The sequence below is a fragment of the Castor canadensis genome, chromosome X, assembly GCF_047511655.1.
Source record: "Castor canadensis chromosome X, mCasCan1.hap1v2, whole genome shotgun sequence".
Taxonomy (NCBI): Eukaryota; Metazoa; Chordata; class Mammalia; order Rodentia; family Castoridae; genus Castor; species Castor canadensis.
In genome coordinates this window covers 133,107,319-133,120,082 of record NC_133405.1, presented here as the reverse complement: position 1 = coordinate 133,120,082, position 12,764 = coordinate 133,107,319, and the positions used below count along the sequence as shown (strand labels likewise).

At 40.9% G+C, this 12,764-nt stretch overlaps 1 protein-coding gene across 11 annotated transcripts in view; it reads left to right on the top strand.

Moving 5' to 3' along the window:
- Frmpd4 (FERM and PDZ domain containing 4) overlaps positions 1-12,764 on the top strand; it is a 763,802-nt gene that overhangs the window by 746,136 nt on the left and 4,902 nt on the right. For all 11 annotated transcript variants that reach the window (XM_074064140.1, XM_074064139.1, XM_074064144.1 and 8 more), the window contains 5 exons: positions 1,456-1,545; positions 2,114-2,296; positions 4,226-4,364; positions 9,303-10,367; positions 10,761-12,050. In XM_074064140.1, the coding sequence (XP_073920241.1) occupies positions 1,456-1,545; positions 2,114-2,296; positions 4,226-4,364; positions 9,303-10,367; positions 10,761-12,050 (2,767 nt within the window). The remainder of the gene's footprint in view (positions 1-1,455; positions 1,546-2,113; positions 2,297-4,225; positions 4,365-9,302; positions 10,368-10,760; positions 12,051-12,764) is intronic.

The window sequence follows — 12,764 nt, the reverse complement described above, 5'->3', positions numbered from 1 at the left end:
ATAAAAAGCAGAGGATTTCAATAAGCAGAGAGACAAGGAGCCCAAAGTCACTGGAGCTATAAAATGGGAAAACAACCCAAGAACACTTTCTAATTGATATTGGCTCTAATACAGTTTGCTGTCCATATGGATAATTCTTTGGTCCTAATATCTGATTTTCAGTCATTTTTACTGGCTAAGGCACACTTATTTCTATTCCCTCCTCACCTCATAACATTTTTTAAACATGTACTCAGGTTCAAGACAACCTCAGGCACATTTAACTTATTTCCTAGTTTCATGGGAGAAGGCTTCCCACCACCGTGTACATTCAACTCTAGAAATACAAGCAAGATACTGTGGGTCAAGATTTTTTCAATTTCAGTTCTGAGTTGCCCAAAGCTAATTTCTGTTCATCGACTTGTGATTTTTGTTAAGCCTGGCCCACTGATCTTGTAATAATTTGTTAACTATTATTAGTCCTATCTATCTATGTATCTATCTATCTATCATTATTCTGTAAAGGTTAGTTTTTCCAGCCAAGAATAAGTGGTTTGTTTTCAAAACAATTTGTAAATTGTTTTAGAATTTTGAAAGAAGTAAAACAAATAAATGGCACTAAATTACAATTACATAAAGAACATTACCTTTAGGGATAGTTAACCAAATGAGTTGACAAATCATATGCAGTTGGAAGAGAATTTACAGTCACTGCTACTTAATCATAATCTACACCTTGTTGAATATTTCACCCTTCACAAACATTCCTGCACATTCAGTATGAAACACAGACATATTTTTAATCAAATACCTTTTTTAATGATGTGGGAGCCTATATTTTTAGTATTTATAGAGATAAATTTTACCTGGATAAAATTTCATTTGTAATTCGTTCATGAAACTCAACAGATTTTCAGAGTTGAATTAGCAAAACAAGGATTTGTGTATCAAGTTCAAACATTTCCACAGTGATTAGCACTCAGAAAGTTCATTTTTTTTTCCTGAAAACTTGCAAAGATTGGAAGAAACTTGAGGGGGGAGGTGTAAGAGCCTGTTTAAGAGGCTTTGCATAGATGTCAGCTCCCACAAAATCTACATACAGGTGAGTCTTCTGTGCCATGGGAGACTGTGTACAACCCATCTTTGTCCCTAATTTCAGTTGGAAAGCACCACTCGCTTCTTACAACTTTCCAATGGGCAAATGTTTCCTGGACCACATATCTGTACACATGAGACCCCATGCACTCCCTCCAAAGTGAATATGATTGAATCTTGATTTCATATTTCAGGCCATCATCAGGAAACCCAATTCATAGCAGTTTGCTTTCCTTCCTGATGAAGAGTCTTTGTCACACTCCCTCTCCCTAACAATAAAAGCATCCTACTAGTTTGCCCTTTCTTTTTCCAGCTGGTCTCCAGGTAACATGGAGTCACCCCCAATGGAGTCCACATTTGAGCTTTCTTTTCTCTCCTCAGCTCTCCGCATTGCAAGCCAAGGTTCACTATCTCAAGTTCCTCAGTGACCTGCGACTATATGGGGGCCGTGTGTTCAAGGCAACATTAGTGGTAATTTCTTTTTTCTTGCTTTTTCTTGGGAGCTATGGAAGCCTGCAAAATGTCACTACAGAGGCTGTCTTCAGTGAACTGCTCCTGATGACAAAAGCAAATCAGCTGTGAATCTTTCCCAGCCTTCACTCCTAACTGACTTCCCCATGGTCTGAAAGTCTGATGCAATAAGACTAGATAACACCAGTAGAGAATGTCCTAGAAAAAGAAATGTTTAGAAATAAGAGAATCATAGGACTCTAACAATGGCCACCTTTTAAACCATTGAGCTTGAAGTTGCTTTCACACTGAAAAAAAGGAAAATCCCCCACAAGCCTCACTTCTAAAAGTCTCTGATGATTATGAATATATTGTGTTATGATAGCATTTACTTTTTAACTTCATAATTTATCAGAGCCTGGATGTAATCACATGTCTGGTTCTTCCAATTGGATCATTTACTACAGTGTGACCCAGAAATACTTTTTGAAGAAAATAAGGTCTTATAAAAACAGGCTCTTAGGTTCAGCTTTTCATGGTGCTTTAGAAGTCCAGGTTTTAAAATATTTTCTCAACATTTCTTTCTCAGCAGGCGGAAAAGCGTTCAGAAGTGACTCTTCTGGTTGGGCCCCGCTATGGCATAAGCCATGTTATAAACACCAAAACCAACCTGGTGGCCCTTTTAGCTGACTTCAGTCATGTCAACAGGATTGAAATGTTTACTGAAGAGGAAAGTTTGGTGAGGGTGGAACTTCATGTGCTAGATGTGAAGGTAAGCCTTTTAAGTGTTGACACATGGCCTTGGTTTGAGCATTTTGTTGCTTGTAATGTTGTGGGTATTAACAAAGCAGGCAAAAGTTGGTACACGAAAAGTCTACCCAACTCAGATGAGGGCTCCAGGCCTCACTAAATAGCTATGTTAGGTAGGGACAAGTTGCTTTTCTAGGTACAATTTTCTTCATCTATACTGGAGAAAGCAAGCTTCATCATTTCTAGGTTCCTTCTGACTAGAATATGACTCATAGATGGTCAGGGAGATTTTTCCCAACTAATTTTCTAGACTATATGACACACATAAAGAGTCAGTGATATTTTCCCCAACTTTCTTTAGAATTTCCATTCCTTTTGGTTGGATTGGGTCCATATGTGATTATTATTATTCTTTTGGAAGAGCTGAGAATTTTAGTTAGTTTGTCATCTTATGCTATAGCAATTGGTATAGCTAAACATCTGACCCTTGTGAAATGTCATGGCCATTCATTTAAAATAATAATCTGAGATTGTGTACAATGGGATAAATTCTATTCCCCAAAATAGAAATTGTCAAGAAGCAATCCAGTTTTCCTATGCCCACCATCTTTTCTCAGTAAAAATGAGTTGCTGGATTTTGACTATATGAATATAGTTCATGGTTCTATGGAGAAACCACTGGGCCCAAAGGAATGTGGTGCCTACACAAAGGAGATGGCACCAGTCAGGAAGGGTAGATTAAGGGTAATTGATGTGATGGAAAAGAGTTTCCACAGAGCAAAGAAGAATGCTTCAGTGTTCCTGCAGAGTACTGCAGCAGGAACATATGAGCAGGACAGAGAAAACATGGAACTCAGACATGTTACCTGTGCCTCGTGGGATTTCATGGGCTGAATCCAGATAGTTCCAGTTGACTGCATGGCAAGCTGCAAGTGTGAGAATGAACTTGGAATGGCTGTCCTAGCCCATACCCTGATGCTGAGAAAAATAGCCCCATCATGGGAAAAGGGCAGAAAAAGAGTGAACTGGATGTAGTTACTTCAGACCTTATAACAGAGATAAAAAAAATGAGTGGTGAGACCCTACTAATGGTGTCCTGCTTGTATCAAGTAATGCTGGGGTGGCTTAAAGGCTGAGTGGAGACCCCAAATAGGATGAAAAGAAAGATAGTTCAGCAGGGTGCTTTGGATGGGAAGTTTTGTTTCATCAGCTAGGGACATTGATCCTGGCCAGTCAGAGTAGAGGCTTATCATGTTGCTTGTCTCTGCCTCTCTTGGTGTCTGTTTTCTTTCCTCCCTTATTTCTCTCACTCTCAACAACACACCCTTCCAACTCAATATGAAAAATTGTTCCTTGAATACTTCTTTCCCTTTATACCCAAGATACATGTCTAATTACATAACCTCATTGTTTCTAGTAAGTTTTTTAACAAGGCCTTTTCTCACCTCTCAGCTCTAGTTCACCTTTCTGTAAATTTACACATGCTTTTGGAAGTATCCTTTTTCTAGATCTTGTTGGCACTTTTCATTTAGTTTTAGCAGAAATCTCCACTTGATATTTTTACTTCTCTTTAACACTATTTTTCACCATAAATTCCAAACTTAATCTCCCTATGATTTTTTACATCTGGGATTCACTTTTGGTAACTGAGGTAACTCATACTTAACTATCACTTTTTTTTTAAATGTTATCTATTGGAGAACAACATCAGTGTTTTTTGATTTTTGTTTTATTCCAATATGATTTGAAAGAGATCTAAAATGCTCAAGCTTTGTAAATGATGTCTCTTTAATGTTATTGCTTGTTCTTTCTTCCCATTTGTGTTTCTCCAGTGGAATGTTTGCCCAATAACTTCTTTTCTCTACATTTCATAAACATAAATACAACTGTTGACACTCAGGGAGGTTTAAAAAGGAAGGATGGCTTTAACCAAAACATCTTTTCTGTGTAGCCCATCATGCTCCTGATGGAATCATCAGATGCCATGAATCTGGCCTGCTTGACAGCTGGATACTACAGACTACTTGTGGATTCCAGGAGGTCAATATTTAACATGGCCAACAAGAAAAATGCAGGAACCCAAGACCCAGGTATTTTCTTTCTAAACTCATGAAGCACTGACTTTCTCCTCCACCACCACCACTTTCAGAGCTCACCTGAAAACAATAAGGGTGTTCTCCTTAAAAAATTAAAATTAGGCCAGGCATAGTGGCCACACCTGTAATCCGGGCTACTTGGGAGGCAGAGACTGGGAGGATCACAATTTGAGGCCATTCCAGGCAAAGAGTTAGCAAGACCCCATATCTATCAATATGCTGGGAATGGCAGTACACAACTGTCACCCCAGCTACGCTGGAAGCAAAGCAAGAGGATCAAGGTCTGAAGATGACCTGGGCAAAACACAAGACCCTATCCAAAACATAAATAAAGCAAAAACGGCTGGGAGTGTGGCTCAAGTAGTAGAGTGCCTACCTAGCAAGTAAACCCTGAGTTCAAACCTCAATACTGACAAAGAAAGAAAAAGTTAAAATTGTACCCACAAAATATCTAACACCCAAATATAACACAAAAGCCTTCAAATACTGCTGGTATTGTCTAATTGCTTAAAATGAGCATGCTGATTTGACATCACATCTGACATGTCACTTGGAAATGTCAGGTGCTTGCTTCAAAGGCACTGATTTTATTTTGTGAAAGCTTTTATGACTGCTTTTTTCTTTTTTTTTCTTGTGGTGCTGGGGATAGAACCAGGGCCTCGCATATGCCAGGCAAGTGCTCTGCCACTGAGCTATATCCCCCAGCCTTGTGGCTGCATTTTTATTGCCTCACTCTTTCAGTAGCCAAGACATAGAGAACTAAGGATGAAATACCGGAGTAAAGGTTGTGAGCCCCCTGCTCTAGGGCTACTCTTTCCTTATGATTTCTTAGGTCCAGATGTCTGGGATGCCCCTTCCCCGTGGTCAGACTTATCTAGGATTCTGGCTACTTTATCAATAGGCAGAGGTGGGTATTGCTTAGCACTTGAACTTGGGATCTCTAGCAGGAACTTCTTTCACCCTGGCAGCCATCTTATATCCATAATGGAAGCACTGAGATGGCAAAGATATCAAATAGTTCACTCCTGCCACTTGACAGGATGCAATACCTTAGAAGTGAGGACAAGGGGGTCCACAGATGTTCAATTGAGTGTTTCTTTGTGACCGAGTGGTTCTCATTTGTTTTAGGATTTTTCTTCTTCAGAAGTTGAGCACTTTCATCCCTCTACAGTAGATGCGCAAATGTAACTAATAGGCACCACCAGTCAAGGCAGAGCCAATGACCCATGAAAAAATGATGATCACAGGTTCCATAATAGGACTTCTTTTAAAAGAAAGGGAATTCTTAAAAACAAATCTATTGTCCATTGTTTCTGAGAGAAAAGGAGGAGAGGAAAAAGAAGGGAAACTGAGCAGAAAACTTTAATCTGTATTCCTTAAATTCTAATGTGTAGATACATACATGTGTGTACAGGCTCATACATGATTTATCATGATGGCTGGATAAGTGGAAGCAGTTACAGTCTTAGGAAATGGGACAACAGAGAGAAAGAGAGAGACAAAGATGGACAGTGTATGTTAGAAGGCAACTTTGACTTTCCAATCCAATGAATCTAAGATTTCACCCAGCCCCACCTGGAGGTGCATGTGTTTTCAAATTTCTCTAGGCTTGGGTTTGCTTATTTGTATAATGTATGGATTGAAAACTTAGCTTGAAAGGTAAGGGTTAGAAAAAAAAATCTATGTACAACACCTAAAAAATGATGCTTAATACTTCTGCTAATAGTTGACGGTAGAAAAAATTGAGAATGAAAGTGACAGGAATGCAGAAGGGAGAGGCAGGCAGAACATGAGACAAAGCCTTTGAGATACCCAAATGATTAAAAATAATTTGAGAAAGGGAATAAATGAAAACGAGATGGTAAGTTTACATAGGGTTTAGTGGTGAACATTTTTATGACCACATGTTTTCACTGAGCAAGGAGATTTACAGCAATTCAACAATGACCTTTGAAGTTCCAAAGAGCAGTCCAGCAATTTAACACAATCCTTTCACACTGAAAAAACAGTTTGGGGCTTTTTATTTTCAAATCTTAAAGTTTACCTTGAAAATAAAACCTTTTCTCCAAGGACTGTTAAAATTGTACACGAATAGGAAGAAAACTAACCTACCATTCTAAAAATGATTACAGTAATAGGGTCTCAGTTCTGTCCAATTTATCATGACCCACAATGCAATGTTAGTAAGACTGAGAGGCAAAACTTACTTACAAAAAACATTATTACTGGGGGGCAAGAATGGGACTTGAACCTCTCAGTGATTTTGACCGGTTCTACAGCAAGAATGAGGGTGCAGACATATGCTCCAGATACTTCCCCCACTCTGAGAGAGGGTAGCATGGATAGGAGACCCAGATAACACCCCAAAAAGAAACTGATAGACCTAAGCTGAGCCCTTGGACTTGGTACCACTACTGGGTACAAGTACTCTTCTCTTTGGAAACTCCCAGAAGTTCTTCTGAGATGTAAACAATGTTGAGAATGAAGTCCATTTAGGCCAGTTCTTTCCTAGTCCACTGGAGACAGAACCACAGACTAGATTTCAGTTCCACTCCAGATCCTTCCTTGGCTCCAGAATCATTCCAAGAAGCCAAAGTAGTATATCCTTCTGGAAGGAAGCCAAAACTGAGCACATATTTTCTTCTCATCTCAAATTCAGATAGATCTTAGATAAGATCTCTAATAAGGAACTGTAAAGCACCATTTTTCCCCTCTATCTTGAAAATTTACCTTCAAGCACTTTCAAAATTCCTGTCCCCACATATCTATACATCTCTGGACTTCTGGAGGGTCTGAATAAGTGTCATTAACTTGCTTTTAGCCACCTAACCTATTCAGTTTTCTTGTTGGCCGAAACCAGGAGTTGGCAAACTATGGCCAATGGGCTGAATCTTATAAAATTTTATTAGAATTCAGTCATGCACATTGTGTTATTTTCCTGGGACTACTGTAACAAATTATCACAAACTTGGTGACTTCAAACAACTGAAAATTGGGCTGGAGGTGTGGCAGCCCAATTGCACTTGCTAAGACCCTGCATTCAAAACCCCAATACTGCCCAAAAAGAAAAAAAAAAGAAATTTATTCTCTCAGAGTTTTTGAACTGTGAAGTCCAAAATCAAGTTGTGGGCAGGGCCGTGCTCCCTCCAAAGCATCTAGGGGAGGATCCAGAGTAGGGGAGAATCATTCATTGCTTCTTCCCACTTCTGGTGGCTGTCAGTATTCCTTGTGGCTGCATCACTCCAATCTTTGCCTCTGTCTTCACATGGACTTCACACTGCCCAGATCTTCCTCTGCCTTTCTCTTTTGAAGGCACTGGACATTGAATTGAGCATCCATACTGATAAATCAGGGTGATCTCATCTCAAAATCCTTAATTAAATCTGCAAAACTCTTTTCCAAAATATAGTCACATCTCCAATAAAATCACATTCAAAGTGGACCCATCTTTTGGGAGCTGACTTTCAACCCATGTTCCCATTTCTTTATGTATCACAGTAAACTGCAGGCTTCAGTAGTTCTACTAAACAGTTGGCCTGAGATACCTAAAATATTTACTATCTGGCTTTCCTTTACAGAAAATATTTTCAACCTCTGATTTGAACCTGGGTTTCTGTTACAACTTTGCTGTGCCACTCTGCCTCTCAACAACTCACATTACACACACACACACACACACACACAGAGTCCATCATAATGTAAATTCTTATTATTGATAAAACAATGACAAAGCCACATAGGTGTATTGATTATGGGGTAAGATGCAAATATGGCCAATGTATAACTCTGTCTTCAAAATTATATCTTTCATTTGCTGTTTATAAAAATACATGCATTTAGTAAAATGACACTGAATATTGTTCATTTTATAATTTAAGGCAAGCAAAAATCACTTAAGGGAAACTGATTTTCTTTCCCATATGTCTTGTACATCTCATGTCAGTATTACCCAAACTTGAGCCAGGGGGTGATTTGAAGGAATAGATGGAAGAATGGTAGGGCCCTAAATTTTCCTTAGAATGTTGCCTCTGGAATCTACAAAGTAATATCAACAGAATGACCTAGTTCCCTGTCTTGTTAAATATCAGAGCAAATCTCCACATGAAAATTCCATATTAAGAGACCCTTGAAGAGCGAACAAAACAATAATATTTAAATTAGGATTTTGCAATTTTAATTCATGAGGAACATGAAACAAGTCTTCATGGGTTTCCATGATACAAACAAAATTGAAATTAGTCTAAATAGTAACTATGCTTAGAAATAGCATAGAGAAATACCTCTGAATGTTCCACCTTATACATTGTATACAGGCATACACATATGTACAGGTATGCATATTGAGATTTATACATGGATATATTCCACCTAGTAAGATACAAATAGGCTGAAGATAGAGGTATGGTATTTATTTTAGTTTTCTCAAAAATGTGGTATAAGTACAAAGATCCTTGGCCTTCTCTTAACTCAAGGAGGAAAAAGTCCGGTATTCTTCTTCCACCAATTAGTGAATGTTAGATCTCATTTTATAAAGCAAAGGACAATTTATTTTCTGGAATAACAGCCTATTTAAAAATCACCTTTAGGGTTGTGAAAGGCATATTGTATATTTATACTCATAGATGTAAATGAGGTCTAATAATAGAACTAAGGGTCAGAGGGAATTAAGCTACAGTTCCCTATTCACAGATGGTATTGCATTTTATCAAATAGGAATTATATTTTATATAGTATCAGTTTTGTTAAGGGCATTCTCCTAATTAAGGAATCCTTACACCTGGAACCCACATCAACCAGTGCCATATTTGGAAAGTCAAGTTAACTATATTTGCACAAAGTGATGTTACAAGCCATTAAATTAAGAAACACACATGACATCCCTCTCTACTCCAGAGAGCATAGTAATGTGTCTGCATGATTCTTTCTCTTTAGGAACTGAAAATAAAGGAAAGCATAACCTCCTTGGCCCAGATTGGAACTGTATGGCCCAAATGACCACATTTATTGGTGAAGGAGAACAAGAAGCCCAGATAACATATATAGATCCAAAACAGAAGGTGGTTGAGATGGCAGACAGCAGCGTATGTCCAAAAGATCACCGGCACTTGTACATGGACAGCACATATAATTCAGATGAACTGAGCCAACCGCTGACCCAGCCTGGTGATGCCCCGTGTGAGGCAGACTACAGAAGTCTGGCTCAGCGGTCCTTGTTGACTCTCTCAGGACCAGAAACTCTAAAGAAAGCACAGGAATCTCCGAGAGGAGCTAAAGTGTCCTTTATTTTTGGAGATCTCGCCTTGGATGATGGCATCAGTGCCCCAACTCTGGGCTTTGAAAGACTGTTAGATGAGAGTCCAGAAATGCTAGAAAAGCAGAGGAATCTCTACATCAGCAGTGCCAATGACATAAAGAACCTGGACCTCACTCCGGATGCAGAGAGCATCCAGTTTGTGGCAAATTCTGTGTATGCGAACATTGGCGATGTGAAGAACTTTGAGGCCCCTGCGGACATAGAAGAGCCCCTCTTGCATGACATCTGTTATGCTGAAAACACTGATGATGCAGAGGATGAGGATGAGGTGAGCTGTGAGGAGGACCTCGTAGTGGGAGAGATGAGCCAGCCAGCCATCCTTGACCTGTCAGGGTCAAGTGATGACATCATTGACCTCACATCTCTGCCCCCTCCAGAAGGGGATGACAACGAGGATGACTTCCTGTTACGTTCCTTGAACATGGCCATCGCTGCACCCCCACCTGGCTTTAGAGACAGTTCGGATGAGGAGGACACTCAGAGTCAGGCAGCTTCCTTCTGTGAGGACAAGGAGCAAGGCAGCAGCCTGCAAAATGATGAGATTCCTGTGTCTCTCATTGATGCTGTGCCCACCAGCACCGAGGGCAAGTGTGAGAAAGGACTGGATCATGCTGTCGTTTCCACACTGGAAGCTTTAGAAGCTCTGTCCGTGTCAGAAGAACAGCAGACCAGTGACAATTCAGGTTCTTTCACGATTGTTACATTTATTCACTAATAACATGTGATTCCATCCTTTTGAGCCATTTGTCTTGGAATCCTGTTATGTGCTGTATTCATTTCACGCATGTCTCATTTCATAAGTATACTGAAGTATCATGAGGCTTTGTGTTATACAATTTCCTTTGGCTTTTTTGTTTATTTGTTTGTTTTGTTTTGTTTTTTAACATATGGCACTTTCGCCTCCCCATTTCTGGAACAACTGTGCGATGAACTCAGAGTCCTTAATGAAAAGGGAGAAACTTGTTTTCATATTTGGTTTTTTTTGGTTTTTTAAAATAATGAGTCCCATTTTCTTTCATGTCTCCAAGTGCCTATGCAGCATCCATTAACTGGTTCTTGTTTTTTACGGCGTGCAGGTGTAGCCATCTTGCGGGCTTACAGCCCTGAGTCTTCATCAGACTCGGGCAATGAAACTAACTCTTCTGAAATGACTGAGAGTTCTGAACTGGCCGCAGCCCAAAAGCAGTCAGAAAGCCTCTCCCGCATGTTCTTGGCTACTCATGAAGGCTACCACCCCCTTGCCGAAGAGCAGACAGAATTCCCCACCTCCAAGGCCCCCGCAGGGGGCTTGCCTCCCAAGTCCTCCCAAGGCCTGGCTGCTCGTCCAGCGACCGACCTCCCACCCAAAGTTGTGCCTTCCAAGCAGATACTTCATTCAGACCACATGGAGATGGAGCCAGAAACCATGGAGACCAAGTCGGTCACTGACTATTTTAGCAAACTGCACATGGGGTCAGTGGCGTATTCCTGTACCAGCAAAAGGAAAAGCAAGCTGGCCGAGGGGGAGGGGAAAATTCCCCCGAATGGCAACACACCAGGAAAAAAACATCAGGGATCTAAAACGGCAGAGATGGAGGAGGATGCCAAAGGCAAAATTGGTACTGTGTCTTCCCGGGACAGTCAACACCTTAGCACTTTTAACCTGGAGAGAACTGCCTTTCGCAAGGACAGCCAAAGATGGTATGTGGCCTCTGAAGGTGGAATGGCAGACAAAGGTGGACTGGAAGCAGCAACCGGGAAAGCCTTTCCCAGAGCTTCTGGTCTGGGAGCGAGGGAGGCCGAAGGGAAGGAGGAAGGGGCTCTTGATGGTGAAGCCAGTGATGTTCCAGGACTTGGCCAAGGGGACCACTTCTTAACAGATGTGGCCTGTGGGTCTTCAGCCAAAGACGTAGACAACCCTGAGGATGTTGACTCGCCCACTTGTGACCATGTTTCCAAGCTTCCTGAGGCTGAAGAGAGTGTAGCCCGCCTGTGTGAGTACCACTTGGCCAAGCGGATGTCATCATTGCAGAGTGAGGGCCATTTTTCTCTACAAAGCTCTCAAGGCTCTTCAGTGGACACAGGCTGTGGTCCAGGCAGCAGCAGCAGTGCCTGTGCCACTCCTGTGGAGTCTCCCTTGTGTCCCTCTATGGGGAAGCACCTGATTCCAGATGCTTCTGGGAAAGGTGTGAGTTATATCTCATCAGAGGAGAGAGCCACGGGCCTTCCCAACCACGGAGCCACCTTTAAGGAACTGCACCCACAGACAGAAGGGATGTGTCCACGGGTGACAGTGCCTGCTCTGCACACAGCCATTAATGCCGACCCTCTGTTTGGCACTTTGAGAGATGGATGCCATCGGCTGCCCAAGATTAAGGAAACCACAGGTACAGCAATGATGGATTTAGTGCTTAGCATCACACACCAGGAGCATGTTAATCACATTTACAACAAACCTAAAATTATAAAGTCTGGAAGAAAAGTAAAAGGCCACAGAAGGTTAAATAGCAATCGCCAATCCCTTAGTATTTAATAAATAGTAGTTTCTAGGTCTGAAACAATGTTAAAAATGGCATTTGCTCTTCCTAATCTCACTCTGCTCTTGGTTTTAGATGTAATGGAGCAATATATTTTTTCTAAGTTCTAAATGCAGACTTTTAGCAAGGCCTGGTATGACTCTTAGTTTACAAGGTAGCATTGCTTAGGGCCACATAACAGTTTGATTTCTTTCTCAAGATATCTCATTTCTAGTTCTGCTGTTTCATTCCTGAGAGACAAGGGTAGATGATAAAGTAGGCTCTCAGAAGACCAGAAGGGTCCAAGAGACCATTTGCCTTTCAGCAGCTTTTCAGATTCCTCCCTTCCCTGGGCTCCTTCCCTCAAGCAGTATTGTCAAATGTCTATCAGACCTGAGTGTTAGGAAGACTTTGGAGGTGTACAGGTTGAGCTGCTGCATTTCCCCTAAATAAGAATCAAGATCAGGTAGAAACAAGAATGCAGCAGGTACCTTCTGTACCTGCCCCCATTCACCACCCAATAAGCATATGTTCCTCTCACCCATCCACATGGCTGGCTATTAGGTGGCAAAAGCAGGTGCACCT